This window comes from Cherax quadricarinatus, chromosome 1, assembly GCF_038502225.1.
Source record: "Cherax quadricarinatus isolate ZL_2023a chromosome 1, ASM3850222v1, whole genome shotgun sequence".
Classification (NCBI taxonomy): domain Eukaryota; kingdom Metazoa; phylum Arthropoda; class Malacostraca; order Decapoda; family Parastacidae; genus Cherax; species Cherax quadricarinatus.
This window is the reverse complement of record NC_091292.1, coordinates 15,776,075-15,789,065: the sequence shown is the minus strand read 5'-3', so window position 1 is coordinate 15,789,065 and position 12,991 is coordinate 15,776,075. Positions and strand designations below refer to the sequence as shown.

Below are 12,991 nucleotides of genomic sequence, written 5' to 3'. Positions count from 1 at the left end.
TAATGAGACTCACTTCCATTAGGGCAAATGTAGGAGCCGTTACTACTACCACAATCAGCAGGATCACTGCCCCATACTGGGCACTCAATACACGCCTTCAGGGCCTGTACCTATATAGAAGGTTTATTTTCCAGTACACGCGAGAGTTCATTCAGTGGTAAACCAGATATGGTTTAATAAAGCACAAGCTAACACAGTCTTTTTCTTCACTTGGGTTGGTTCAAACTAGATACCATATGTTTTTCTAAACAGTCATCTCTGTGAGATTGAATCGGTTAATGTTTATTTCGATATTGTATAATGTCTTCCAATTGAACTTTGAACTTTTTATTGGTATATATTGAAATCCTCTCATAAAACATTAAGTCGAATTACAGTTTTCGTTTAGAGACCCTTAGTATAACATGGTTATTGGTTCATCATAAAAATTGTACGGATATCAATGTAAGCATAATTTACAATTATATACATGTTTTACAGAGATAACCAAATCTATGTTTGGAAGATATACAAAAATAACAAAGAGTAGAGTGTTTGACACCAATGAGTTATTGCAATAACCATATTGTACCATGTCATTGAGTGGACAACTAACATGGAGAAGCAGGTGTTGTCAAGCTGGGTTGGTGGAGGCGGGTGGCGTGGGGCGGGGGAGTAGCACAGGCAACAGATGTAGGTCGCCACAAAGCAGCTATGTTCTGGTGTCATTACCATCACTAGCGCACCTATCACCATTGTCACCACACCTCCTCCACTATAATAGCTAGTTTGAGTGACTTCTAGTGGTTGTGAGGCATTAAGTATGACAGGAATAAGAGACAAAGAAGCGAGATCCGTCAAGTACTGGCGGACTAGGGCCCCATCCTCACTGGCTCCCGTTCCACTAGTCACATCCTCCACTACCAATCCGTCTATTAGATGGCTTCCCTCTTGCACCAAGATAGCATACAGAGAATTTGCACATGTTTTTGTTATTGATTGTGAATGATTGTCGAATTGTCATGTTGATATCTGCCCCAGTGTACACATGACGCAGTGAGCAGGGGGATTCAAGGCACAGTAGTCTTGTGTTGTGAAGATAAAAAACAGTTTGGCAACATTCACAAAATGTGACTTTGCCTTTTCATCATGTAACGTCGCTATTCACCGTAGTAATATAAATAGCATGTCTAGTCTCGGTCGTCACTCAGTCCGCGTCAGAAGTGTATGGAGGGCACACCATATCATGCACAGTGTACATAAGCCAGCTCATAGTTTCGTGTCTGTGGACAATGTTTAAGACGAGGGAAGTCATAGTCTAGTGTAGGGGGCCCAAATTCCAGTGTCCGGGGCCCAGGTCCGGGTGGGAGACAACTCCTTTCCGGGCGGCAGGCAGCGGTGACCCACATGAGAAGTGGGTCGCTGGAGCTCTCTCCTGCTCCGCCCCCAGCCTCACCCTCCACCTCCCCCCCTCACAACATACGCACACACATTCTGATCTCATTTCTTTCGCGTAGAGCTTTAATAGTAATTGCATGCGTGGGAATGCTGTGAAAGGTAACGCAATAACCGTCAATGTGTTATAGATGAGAGGATGGTGGCAAACTCCTAAACCCGCACCACAACCTGCCAGCTTTCACTTGAGGCCCAAGCGTGTGTTCCTCTCTTTCACATACACAACACATGTTCAAGTCCATTGCCAATGTCAAGGGTGAAGTGAATGTATGACTGGCTTACGTTGCTTCCCCAGTGAGCTGGTCCTCGGCAGCACAAGCAGGTTGTCACTAACTTAATATACCAGTCTAGTAGGCAGGTTTACCTCTGGGAAGGCTGAGCACCAACACCCACAGCAGTCCATGTTGGTAGGTTCACATCTAGGTAGGCTGACCAACACCCACAGCAGTTCACTTGGTAGGTTTACCTCTAGGTAAGCTGAGCAATACCCACAATAGTCCATGTTGGTAGGTGCACCTCTGGGTAGGCTGAGCAATACCCACAACAGTTCATGTTGAGCACCAACACTGCAGCTCCAGGTTTTGTTTTTTCTGCGTTTTCTTATGTTTGTCGGCGAAAAAATCATAAGAGACGTGTACAATCAGCTTGACATCCAAGGGATGGTTGAAGTGGCGGGTTCGTTCTTGTGACTTGAGGCCACGGGCGGCCAGCGAGGATTGCAGTGCCACTCATCTCAAAAATTTAGAATATAAGTAATAAATATGGTAAACCGGGAGAGAGAGAAAGAGAGAGAGTGAGGGAGTAAGTAGGAACAGTTAGTCCCTGGCAACGCGCTTGTGAATTTGGTAATGTTTGAGCAGGTGGGCTTTTTGTCGGAACGCCTTCCCGCAGGTTTCGCACTTGAAGGGCTTTTCCCCCGTGTGAGTACGCAGGTGAACCTTGATGTTGGACTTGTTTAGGAAGCCGCGGTTACAGACGGTGCACCGGTGGACGGGCTTGTCTTTGGTTCCCTCTGTAGTAATGGGAAGTTTTGTACTCTTGTTCATACGGCTGCGGTTCTTGTTTTTAATCCCCGGGAAGTCGAGGCCCATTTTGGTGGAGGATAAGTCTGTGGACTCCGGCGAGGCCAGCTGAATCTTGTCTAAGTAAGATCTTGAATCGAACTTGCTTATAAAAAGATCATCTGTGGTAGTGACGGCAAAACTGGTGGGGTCTGTAGTGTGCGGCATTGCGTCTTTATGCGAGTAATATTGAGACCGTGCAAACATCGGATCCGCTTTTAGGAGTCCTACTCCAACATCCTTAAGTCCTTGTGTGAGACGCGCTTGTAGTATAGGCATAGATATTTCGTTCTTATATTGTGCCTCGGAAACCAAGCCTTGCAGGTAGTTATTATTGGTGACTGCTCCCGCCGCCAGTAGCGACGTCAACATGGGTGAGTGGGTGGGGGTGTTGGCATAATGTATAGTGCTATGGCTGACTGTGGTGGTGGACGGCTGAGGCACTTGCGTCGCCATGGATGGAGAATGTCCCGAAGGTGACATAGAGGAGTTTATTAAAGGATCCGCAGGCTCCACCTTAACTCCTCCACTCATGTTCTCGAAGAATGCTTCAATATCCTGGAACTCAGGTGCATTGAGAGGCTCGAGAGATTCAGGAAGCATAATGTTGTTGATGCTGGTGTTGATGTTGTTATCAGCAATGGCGCTGCCTATAATGGAAGCGATGTCGTCGATCTCTTGTGTTATTGAGTAGCCATGATGGTGCGGGTCATGCTTATGGGAGGAGGAAAGTGGCGATGTAGTGGTTGTGACTGGTTCAGGGGTTCCGGTATATCCCAAGAACGTGTTGCTGTTAGTGATGGCACCCTTGTACTGACTGCCCGGTGAATTAGAAGAGGTGGACGACGTATCGTGGCGGGAAGATGCAGAGGTGTCAGGGGATGCTGTCAAATAATCCAGTGGTTCGAGTGGTTTGAGTTCTGCGAAAGTTGAGGTTGGTGGCGGTAGGTCACAGAGGAAGGACTCCAGTGGGTCCATGGTGGTTTTGGTATCCGTGGAGTGCGCACCGTATCGGGGCTCAAGCAGGTCCTCATGAACCCACGCGTGAACACCATCAGGCGAGTCCGCCGGCTGAGGGTAGAATTTCATCTGGACTCCTGGGTGGATCGTGTTTTGAGCCGTGACTGTAGGCGTGGCGCATGAAGGGTGTAGGTCTAGTCAGCGAGAAGACAGCATCATAGAGCGTCAGGCGGGGCCTCCCCACACTCTCCTGCAACACACACAACAAAGCAAGTTAACACACAAGGAGGGGACAGATACACAAGATAATGCACACGCAAGCACAAACAACTCTATGCTCATTCAGAAAATGCATTCCAATGCATGCAATTCATCAGGTACACAAGTCATTGCGTATAAGTTCAAGTGTGTATTTATGGTGAAAGTTAATGCATAGAAGTGAAATATAATTATTCTTTCAGACCATTGGCGTGCAATGGTGCTTGCTGCTTGGCACATATGTATAAAGTGTGAAGAATGAATTACTATGATTTTTTAAATTGGATACGATTTGAACATGCAATGTGATCACGATGATAAAACATAGTATAAATTAGGCTAACGAGGCTGAAGAAGCAGGCATATAGCTGTGGCCTACACGATAACTTAACAGTTGTAAAGGAACTAGATAATACAGTTAGCCTATTAGGTACCTTGAGGTAAATAACAAAATTGACTGGAAGATAAAACAATGGAAAACAGCAACCAGGAAGCTAAGCAGCTAGTTTGCATAAGGAGGGAAACATGCAGCTGTAAAATAGATATTGTAAATTTTAAACCATTGATACACGTGATAAGAAAAGGTAAGAAATAGTCATTAAGTGCTCATTAAATAATATGGTAAATGCTATCTTTTGGAAATGGTCATGCAATTTGTATTAATATTATCTATCATGAACTTATCCCCTGGGTTATTTAGTCTGAGGTGTGATCATGGAGCGCAGTTTAAGTCATGACTATGTGGGTGTTTCACATTGAGGATACGTGTAAGTTATTCCGCTGAAGTCATTAAATAATTATAATATTAAAGTCATTTAAACCATACCCCCGGCCGGGATTGAACCCGCGGTCATAGAGTCTCAAAACTCCAGCCCGTCGCGTTAGCCACTAGACCAGCTAGCCACAATAAGATTCATCCAACTAGGTATATTTCTACACCATAGGAAAGTTAGCACAGGCACCTCTGTGACCACAAATGCAAGTTTTTACAGACGAATCTCCAGCTAGCGTGGCTGTGACGAACTCTAGCTCAAGTCCCTTCACTGCCGTCAACATGACTTAAGAAATCGTAATGACACGATTGCAAATAAACCATACCCCCGGCCGGGATTGAACCCGCGGTCATAGAGTCTCAAAACTCCAGCCCGTGGCTAACGCGACGGGCTGGAGTTTTGAGACTCTATGACCGCGGGTTCAATCCCGGCCGGGGGTATGGTTTATTTGCAATCGTGTCATTACGATTTCTTAAGTCAATAAAGTCATTTGTTTATACAGCGTCATTGAAGGCACCGTATGATCAGGATGTAACCTATCCTAATAATACCAAGATCGTTTTCTAATGCATTCCAGAATTTGTTACTGAACGATACGAGCTGCAACACTCCATTCGTATTCTTGCCACTGCTACAAACAAATATACTTTTTTCTCTATAGGTCAATTAAAGTTATTTTATGTAAGTTTCGGATAGATTAACTTAGAACAGATTATGTTAACGTGAATTAAGTTAGATTTGTATAATTTAACTGGAAATAACTAAAACATAAGCCTAGCTGTTGCTCAACTTATTCTTTTATAAAAAGACCAGGACTACACTGAGATTCGGGGATACAGCACCAGATCAATTGTTCGTCGCTCCTGTCCACGTAATTAGAATCTCGCCATATTAGATTTTCATTTCATGTTAACGCAGGCTACACTGTCATTGGCAAACTTTTTAAACTACTTATTTCGCTTTTTATTCTCATCTCTGTGTCGTTTATGTAGATTGTGAACAACAAAGGTCTCAGCACTGACCCTATAGCACGATTTTTCTCCAATAATGCAAACTCTCTGTTGCCGGTTGGTCAGCCATGCCTCGGCCCAGGAAATAATTTCTCCTGTTCAATACGCTGCTAATTTATTAATTATTTTTCTCTGTACAACTGTGCCTTACCGTATACACAGTATCGTACTATCTTGGTCTTCTGCTTCTAGCACTTAGTGAAAAAGTTAAGTAAATTTGTAAGGCAAGACGACCCTTTATGAAACCATACTGAGAGGCATTGATCAAATTATATACTTCAAGGTGTAAAGTAAAAGGACACAAGTGCAACTAATGTGACATTTTATTGTGGCAACGTTTCGCTCTCCAGGAGCTTTATCAAGCCATTACAAACAATACATGGACATATGATCAGAGTGAGGTGCAATACTTGTGAGGTACCATTTCGATGTTCACTAGTGGTGGTAGTAGTAGTAGTAGTAGTAGTAGTAGTGACAAAAGTAATACAATATGGTAGAGCAATTAATTCGTACATGAGAAAAAGGATATAAAAGCTATTACTTGGGTAACATAAAAATAGGTTGGACAAATATAGACTGGAAAGAGGCAGCTTGTTTCAGTGTTCACTCCTTGTATGTGCTTGTGTAGTATAACAGGAGAGACTATGTGATGGCAGGGTTTACTGTTTTCAGGAGGATTCTTGCTAAGACTTCGGAGATGGTGAAACTGCCGTTGTTTTGTTTAATTGTATTCGAAACAGCGATCAGTGCTGATTCGAGGCACTTGCGTCTACGGAAATTAGTTTCTTTGATCACTAATTGGGCGTCTCTGAATTTCATGAGATGATTGGTGGAATTTCGGTGTTGTACACAGGCGTTGTTCAAGTTATCGTTCCTACATGCGTAAATGTGTTCATTGAGGCGGGTGTCGAGGTTTCTTGCTGTTTCACCTACGTAAATCTTGTCACAGCCTCCACAGGGTATAGTGTAAACTCCTGCATTGACTGGTTCGTGATGCTTGGATTTTGTCCTGGTTAGATCCTTTATTGAAGTGCTAGAAGCGATGGCGACTCTGGTGTTAGCTTGTGAAAGTACTTTTGAGACGTTCAGTGCAACCTGGCTGTTGGGAAGAATTATAACTTTGTTGGGAGTGGTGTTGGTGTTGGTGTGGAGGCTGTGACAAGATTTACGTAGGTGAAACAGCAAGAAACCTCGACACCCGCCTCAATGAACACATTTACGCATGTAGGAACGATAACTTGAACAACGCCTGTGTACAACACCGAAATTCCACCAATCATCTCATGAAATTCAGAGACGCCCAATTAGTGATCAAAGAAACTAATTTCCGTAGACGCAAGTGCCTCGAATCAGCACTGATCGCTGTTTCGAATACAATTAAACAAAACAACGGCAGTTTCACCATCTCCGAAGTCTTAGCAAGAATCCTCCTGAAAACAGTAAACCCTGCCATCACATAGTCTCTCCTGTTATACTACACAAGCACATACAAGGAGTGAACACTGAAACAAGCTGCCTCTTTCCAGTCTATATTTGTCCAACCTATTTTTATGTTACCCAAGTAATAGCTTTTATATCCTTTTTCTCATGTACGAATTAATTGCTCTACCATATTGTATTACTTTTGTCACTACTACTACTACTACTACTACCACCACTAGTGAACATCGAAATGGTACCTCACTAGTATTGCACCTCACTCTGTTCCTATATATACCCTCTGTGTCCATGTATTGTTTGTAATGGCTTGATAAAGCTCCTGGAGAGCGAAACGTTGCCACAATAAAATGTCACATTAGTTGCACTTGTGTCCTTTTACTTTACATATTGTCGGTAATTCTACCAACTTTATTACTTCAAGGTGGCTTCGAACTGAATTAGTAGTTATTGATTCCATCAACTTTCCCACAGTTGAGGTTAGGCTGATTGGTCTGTATGTTTGAAGCTATTGGACCTTTCTGCTTTGCACTATGTAGATGAGTTATCACATTTGTCATTTTTCCTTTATTTCGTTACTGTACCCGTTTGTAGGGTCTGTTGAAGAGACATATTGAAGATTGAGACACTTATGCAGTGGGAATCTTTATTCAGGAAACGTTTCGCCACACAGTGGCTTCATCAGTCCAATACAAAGAGGAAGGCGTAAGGAGAGGAGGAGAATGAGGTAACAGTCCCTCAAGTCGATGTGTTCAGTCCATCAATCTTGTAGAATGTACGAACTAGACGTGGCTTATATACTGTAGTGAGGTGACGTGAAGCAGATGTCATAGTGGTACCATCCACTAGTCGAAGTAGGTTTCCCAAAGGTTGAACAAGTGTTGAAGAATTCTTTGTAACAAGACCCCATGATGCTGCCGTGTCTGCCTTCCTCTTTTATTGGACTGATGCCACTGTGTGGCGAAACGTTTCCTGAATGATTCCCATATGTTTGAACTTGTCGGCATCACAACTGTCAGACACGGCAGCATCATGGGGTCTTGTTACAAAGAATTCTTCAACACTTGCTTTGGACGAAGACCTACTCGACTAGTAGATGAGTTATCACATTTGTCATTTTTCCTTTATTTCGTTACTGTACCCGTTTGTAGGGTCTGTTGAAGAGACTAGTTAATGTTTTGCTACGTTCCTCTTTACATTTCTTAGAACCCTAGAAAACAGCTTATCAGGGCCCGGTGACTTGTTGGGCTTCAATTTATCTAAATGTCTGAGGGCTGTTTACTAGTAAGTCCTCACTAAACGTCGTCGACAGGTTCTTGGAAGCCTGCGACTAAGCGAAACGATGTATAAGGAAATCACGCCAATCACGCCGCTGTTCGTCGTTAAACCCCTTTAAAACTTTGTTTTGCTTCTAATGTCACTTTTTTTTTCTTTTTTTGTGGCCACAGACATCAGGGGTGCACATTGCACATTTAACACTTATTGCAACAGGGCTAAATCAAGGAAAATCAAGCAAAAATTGTAAGGAGCATCTACTACCATGCAGTTCAACAACAAATATGGCAGACTCACTGAGCGTTTTCTTACCGTATCATTTATTGTCGTGCATTTGCTTGATTATCGTATACTTTACGAATTTTTATTTTACTGTCTTCACACAGACAGTGGCCCCGGCTGGAATCGATTTTTTCTCATCAACGTTATAACGAAACGATGGTGAACGAAACGACGTTATTTAAGGACTTACTGTACTTGTTCTAGTGAGTGTCTGTGTGTGAATATTTGAAAATTACGAAGGAAAATCGATTCGATAATAACAAATAAAATGAAAAAACTGGAAGTATGAAGACGTGGAGTTAATATAGTGTAATGAAGGAAGTAACAGAAAACGTATAACCTAGTAGGTATCAGAGACCGCAAGGCCCAGAAGATAATTGAAAACATATTGACCTTGGAAATCACAGAAAACATGTAACCTACACGGTAACAAAAAATGTAATCTACAAGGTAACAGTAATCTTGTAACCTACAAAATGACACCAAGCCTATAACCTACAGGATAATAGAACAAATGTAACCTAGGAGGAAAAAATCATGTAACCTAGGAGGTAACAGAAAACATGTAACCTGCAAGCTAACAGAAAACATCTAATCCTAGGAGTCAGTTGTGCCGGCTGAGTGGTTAGTTTATTGTGCACTCCATGCTCATCCTGTGAACAGTAGCGCAAAAAACAAGGTTACAGGTCACAATGGGTCTTTGTCAGACCCCGCTGGACTTTGTTACGTCACTAGAAATAATTATTAGTCATTTCATATTTTACAATTACTTCATATACTAATTTAACCAAGAAGGTAACAGAAAACATTTAACGAAAAGGAATACAAAACGAAAAACTTGTGACTTAAAAAGTAAAAGAAAACATACAACCTAGAAGGTAACAGAAAGCTTATGACTCAGGAGGTAACAGAAAACATAGGATCTAGGTTAGGCGTTTAACTCTCAGTGGAGATGCAGTCCTTTATTGAGAACGTTTCGCCCACACAATGTGCTTTATAATAATAATGTCACAAATAGATTTACCTGGGGATTGAGGGCGTACCTGCATAGACAAATACTGCAGCAGGCCTACTGGTCCATGCTGGGCGGGTTCTCTAATCTAACCTCTTCACAGCCATCAGCATTCCTCACCTGACCCTTCACGTCACTACGTTTCCTATATATACGTATGTCCTCTCTCCCCAGTTAGATTTGTTTTCGATTTGATAAAGCCCATTGTGCGGGCGAAACGCTGTCAGTAAAAGATTACGTTATACTGCAGTTTTGTTTCTTCCTTGTCGTGTCGGTATTTCTCAATATCCATCGGGAGAGTAATCATGTATAATGGGAAGAGGAGCGAGTCTCCTAACACCTGTTGCCCTGTTCACTTACCATTATATAGATACCTAGGAGCTAGTCGACTATTGTGTGTTGTATCCTAGGGAAGAACTCAAGGACGCTTGTTAGGTGCAAGATACCTCCGGTGAACAGCACGGGAGCAATAAGTACACTTTGAGAAGTCAGTAAATATAAAGGGGGCCACGATTCTTGAACACTCTCCTTTCGTGCATAAACGGGATTACCAACAGGCTCCTAGCTCTCTTCAAGAGGGAAGTCGACAAATTTCTGAATTCATTTCCTGTGGTGCATAGGTCAGACTTAAGGCTGCGGGTACCACAGCTTGATCAATCAAGCCAGCAACGAAGAGGCTTGATCCGGGACCCAGCCGCGGTGGCGGCGACCTCCGGAATCGACTACAGGAAGTCTACAAGTAACCTTTAGGGAAATAAGCCACACTTTAGCTTTATTTGGCTCCTATATGTCAATAGCCCTCGGGAATTAATAATTCGAGAAGTTTTTTGTTTTACCGACTTATTTCCTAAGATATCAGACCATCCTCCTGATCGATGCCACTAATCACTGGCTGAGAAAGTTAAATGTGTGACTGAAAAAAACGTGATTATTTAACTGTCTATTTTAAATTTGTGCTTGGTGAGTGTCCGTGTTGTGTTCTCTCCTCAAAAGTTTCTATTGCCTTTATGTATTGTATATATTGGAGTTATGGTTTGTTATAATTGGTTAAATTTTACTTGTAGGTGACTAAATCTAATGTAAATAAGATATAGAAAAATTTGTTTAAAATTGTTTGTAAGAAATAAACGTGTGCTTTATGAGGATGGTGTTTGTAAGAAATAAACGTGTGCTTTATGAGGATGGTGTTTGTAAGAAATAAACGTGTGCTTTATGAGGATGGTGTTTGTAAGAAATAAACGTGTGCTTTATGAGGATGGGTGTTTGTAAGAAATAAACGTGTGAAGTTAGAAGGACGGGTTGAAGGATATTCATATATAATATAGTCATTTTATTAATTGAAATCTTTATTTCTTTTCTTCCGAATTAGCTTATTGTTGCTAAATACAATAATGTTCATGTTGAACCCTTTAAGGAAAGTGCTGATGAACGGCTGTTGATCCAAGGAGTTGAAGCTACTCTCTTCGAATCCAGGTGCTATACCTGGAGTATACCTGGAGAGGGTTTCGGGGGTCAACGCCCCCACGACCCTGATCAACCAGCTGTTTGCTGTTGGCTGCACACAACCCGACGTACGAACCACAGCCCGGCTGGTCAGGTACTGACTTTAGGTGTCTATCCAGTGTCTTCTTGAAGACAGCCAGGGGTCTGTTGGTAATCCCCTTTATGTAAGCTGGAAGTCAGTTGAATAGTCTTGGGCCCCTGACACTTATTGTGTTGTCTCTTATCGTGCTAGTGGCACTCCTGCTTTTCATTGCAGGGATGTTGCATCGTCTGCCGAGTCTTTTGCTTTCATAGTACTTCCCCTTAAATATATTAAAAATTTGATGCTCAAATGGAAAAGGATATAAATGATCTTACATTTCCTAAAACAAAAAGGTACGAGAATATTGCAACAGAAGACGGTAAAATAAACAACAGGTCTTCATATTTACAGCTGCAAAGAGCCAATATAGGTTTAAACAACCTATGACTAACCCTGTTTGTTATATTTAAAAAAGGCGTAACGCCCACATATAGGAAATAAACACTAATTGCAATTAAACCTTTCCTGGAATAATTTTTCACCCATGAGTAGGCTTGTACGCCTACTGGTGGGTACCCGTAGGCGTACAGCACCGAATCCTCTTTTTGGATGGTCAGACACACAGTGCTATGACTTATATTGCCAGGCACACCACCTAAAGGGTACAAAAAAGAGACAGAACATCCAGATCATGGGAAAACCTGGGTAGCCATAGCCACTCCAGAGAGATTTTTTAGCGCCAGGAAGGGAAAAGAGCTAGCAGGAAATAACAGAAATCGTATACCAACTCCAATCATTTCTGGAGTGGAATCACAGTCGATGGCCTCCACTCCATAACAACAGATATTAATGCCAGGAAAAAAGACCACCCCCATACCACCAATACCACCAATCCGACGACATTCACCTTTGCAAATATACCGGGTCTAAAGCCAGCAACGAACAACAAAATACCTTTCATCTGCAGACTGCTTACAGAGTCCAGTGCAATGTTCGCAGTTTTCACAGAGACCCACATAAAGGATCACTTGGACAATGAAATATGGATCCCGGGTTACAACCTATACAGATGTGACTGAGTGAACAGGCAAAAGGGAGAGGGGTTGACCTGTATATCACTGAGTCATTTATATGCTCGGAACTACTAAATGCCTCGAATGATGTAGTTGAAGTTTTAGCAGTAAAGATCGAGAACCAAAACCTGGCCATTGTGGTTGTATACAAACCTCCAGATGCAACGTCCCAACAATTCCAGGAACAGCTTTTGAAAAATGACCACTGCCTGGAAAATCCTCCAGCTCTTGCCCCCAACATCTTGCTGGCGGGCCATTTCAACCTAAGGCACCTAAAATAGAGGAATATAGCAAATAATGTTGTAGCAGAGATAACACCAGGCGGCAGCTCAGATGAAAATTCACACACACACGAGCTTTTAAATCTCTGCACCAAATTCAACTTAAACCAGCTAATAATAGAGCCTACTAGACTGGAGAATACGCTGGACCTCATCTTCACTAACAATGATGATCTGATAGGAAATATCATCATATAAAAAATAATATACTTAGATCACAACATAATAGAGGCCCAGATATGTATGCGCGGAGCCCCAGACCAACAAAATGTGATCAGTCACGAGGGAGCCTTCACTAGATTCAACTTCAATAACAAAAGCATAAGGTGGGACCAAGTAAACCAAGTCCTAAATGATATAAACTGGGAAGATATTCTAAGCAACACGGATCCTAACCTATGTCTAGAACAAATTAACTCTGTGGCACTTCAGGTATGCTCAAAGACATATTTTCTTAAGGAAAAGGAGATGTAAACTAGAAAGAGAAAGGTGCTCCCTATACAGGCGAAGGCAAAGAATGACAGAGCGGCTACAAGAGGCCAATATATCTGAAATACGTAAGGAAACACGTCAGAGAAATAGCAAACATCAAACTAAAGCTAAAGGAATC

At 42.2% G+C, this 12,991-nt stretch overlaps 1 protein-coding gene across 2 annotated transcripts in view; it reads right to left on the bottom strand.

The window, feature by feature from the left end:
* Window positions 1-801: 801 nt before the first annotated feature.
* The window catches only part of LOC128686970 (uncharacterized), a 337,777-nt gene continuing 325,587 nt past the window's right edge, over window positions 802-12,991 (bottom strand). For both annotated transcript variants that reach the window (XM_053774298.2, XM_053774306.2), the window contains exon 3: window positions 802-3,705. In XM_053774298.2, the coding sequence (XP_053630273.1) occupies window positions 2,250-3,584 (1,335 nt within the window). In that variant the 5' untranslated portion in view covers window positions 3,585-3,705 and the 3' untranslated portion in view covers window positions 802-2,249. The remainder of the gene's footprint in view (window positions 3,706-12,991) is intronic.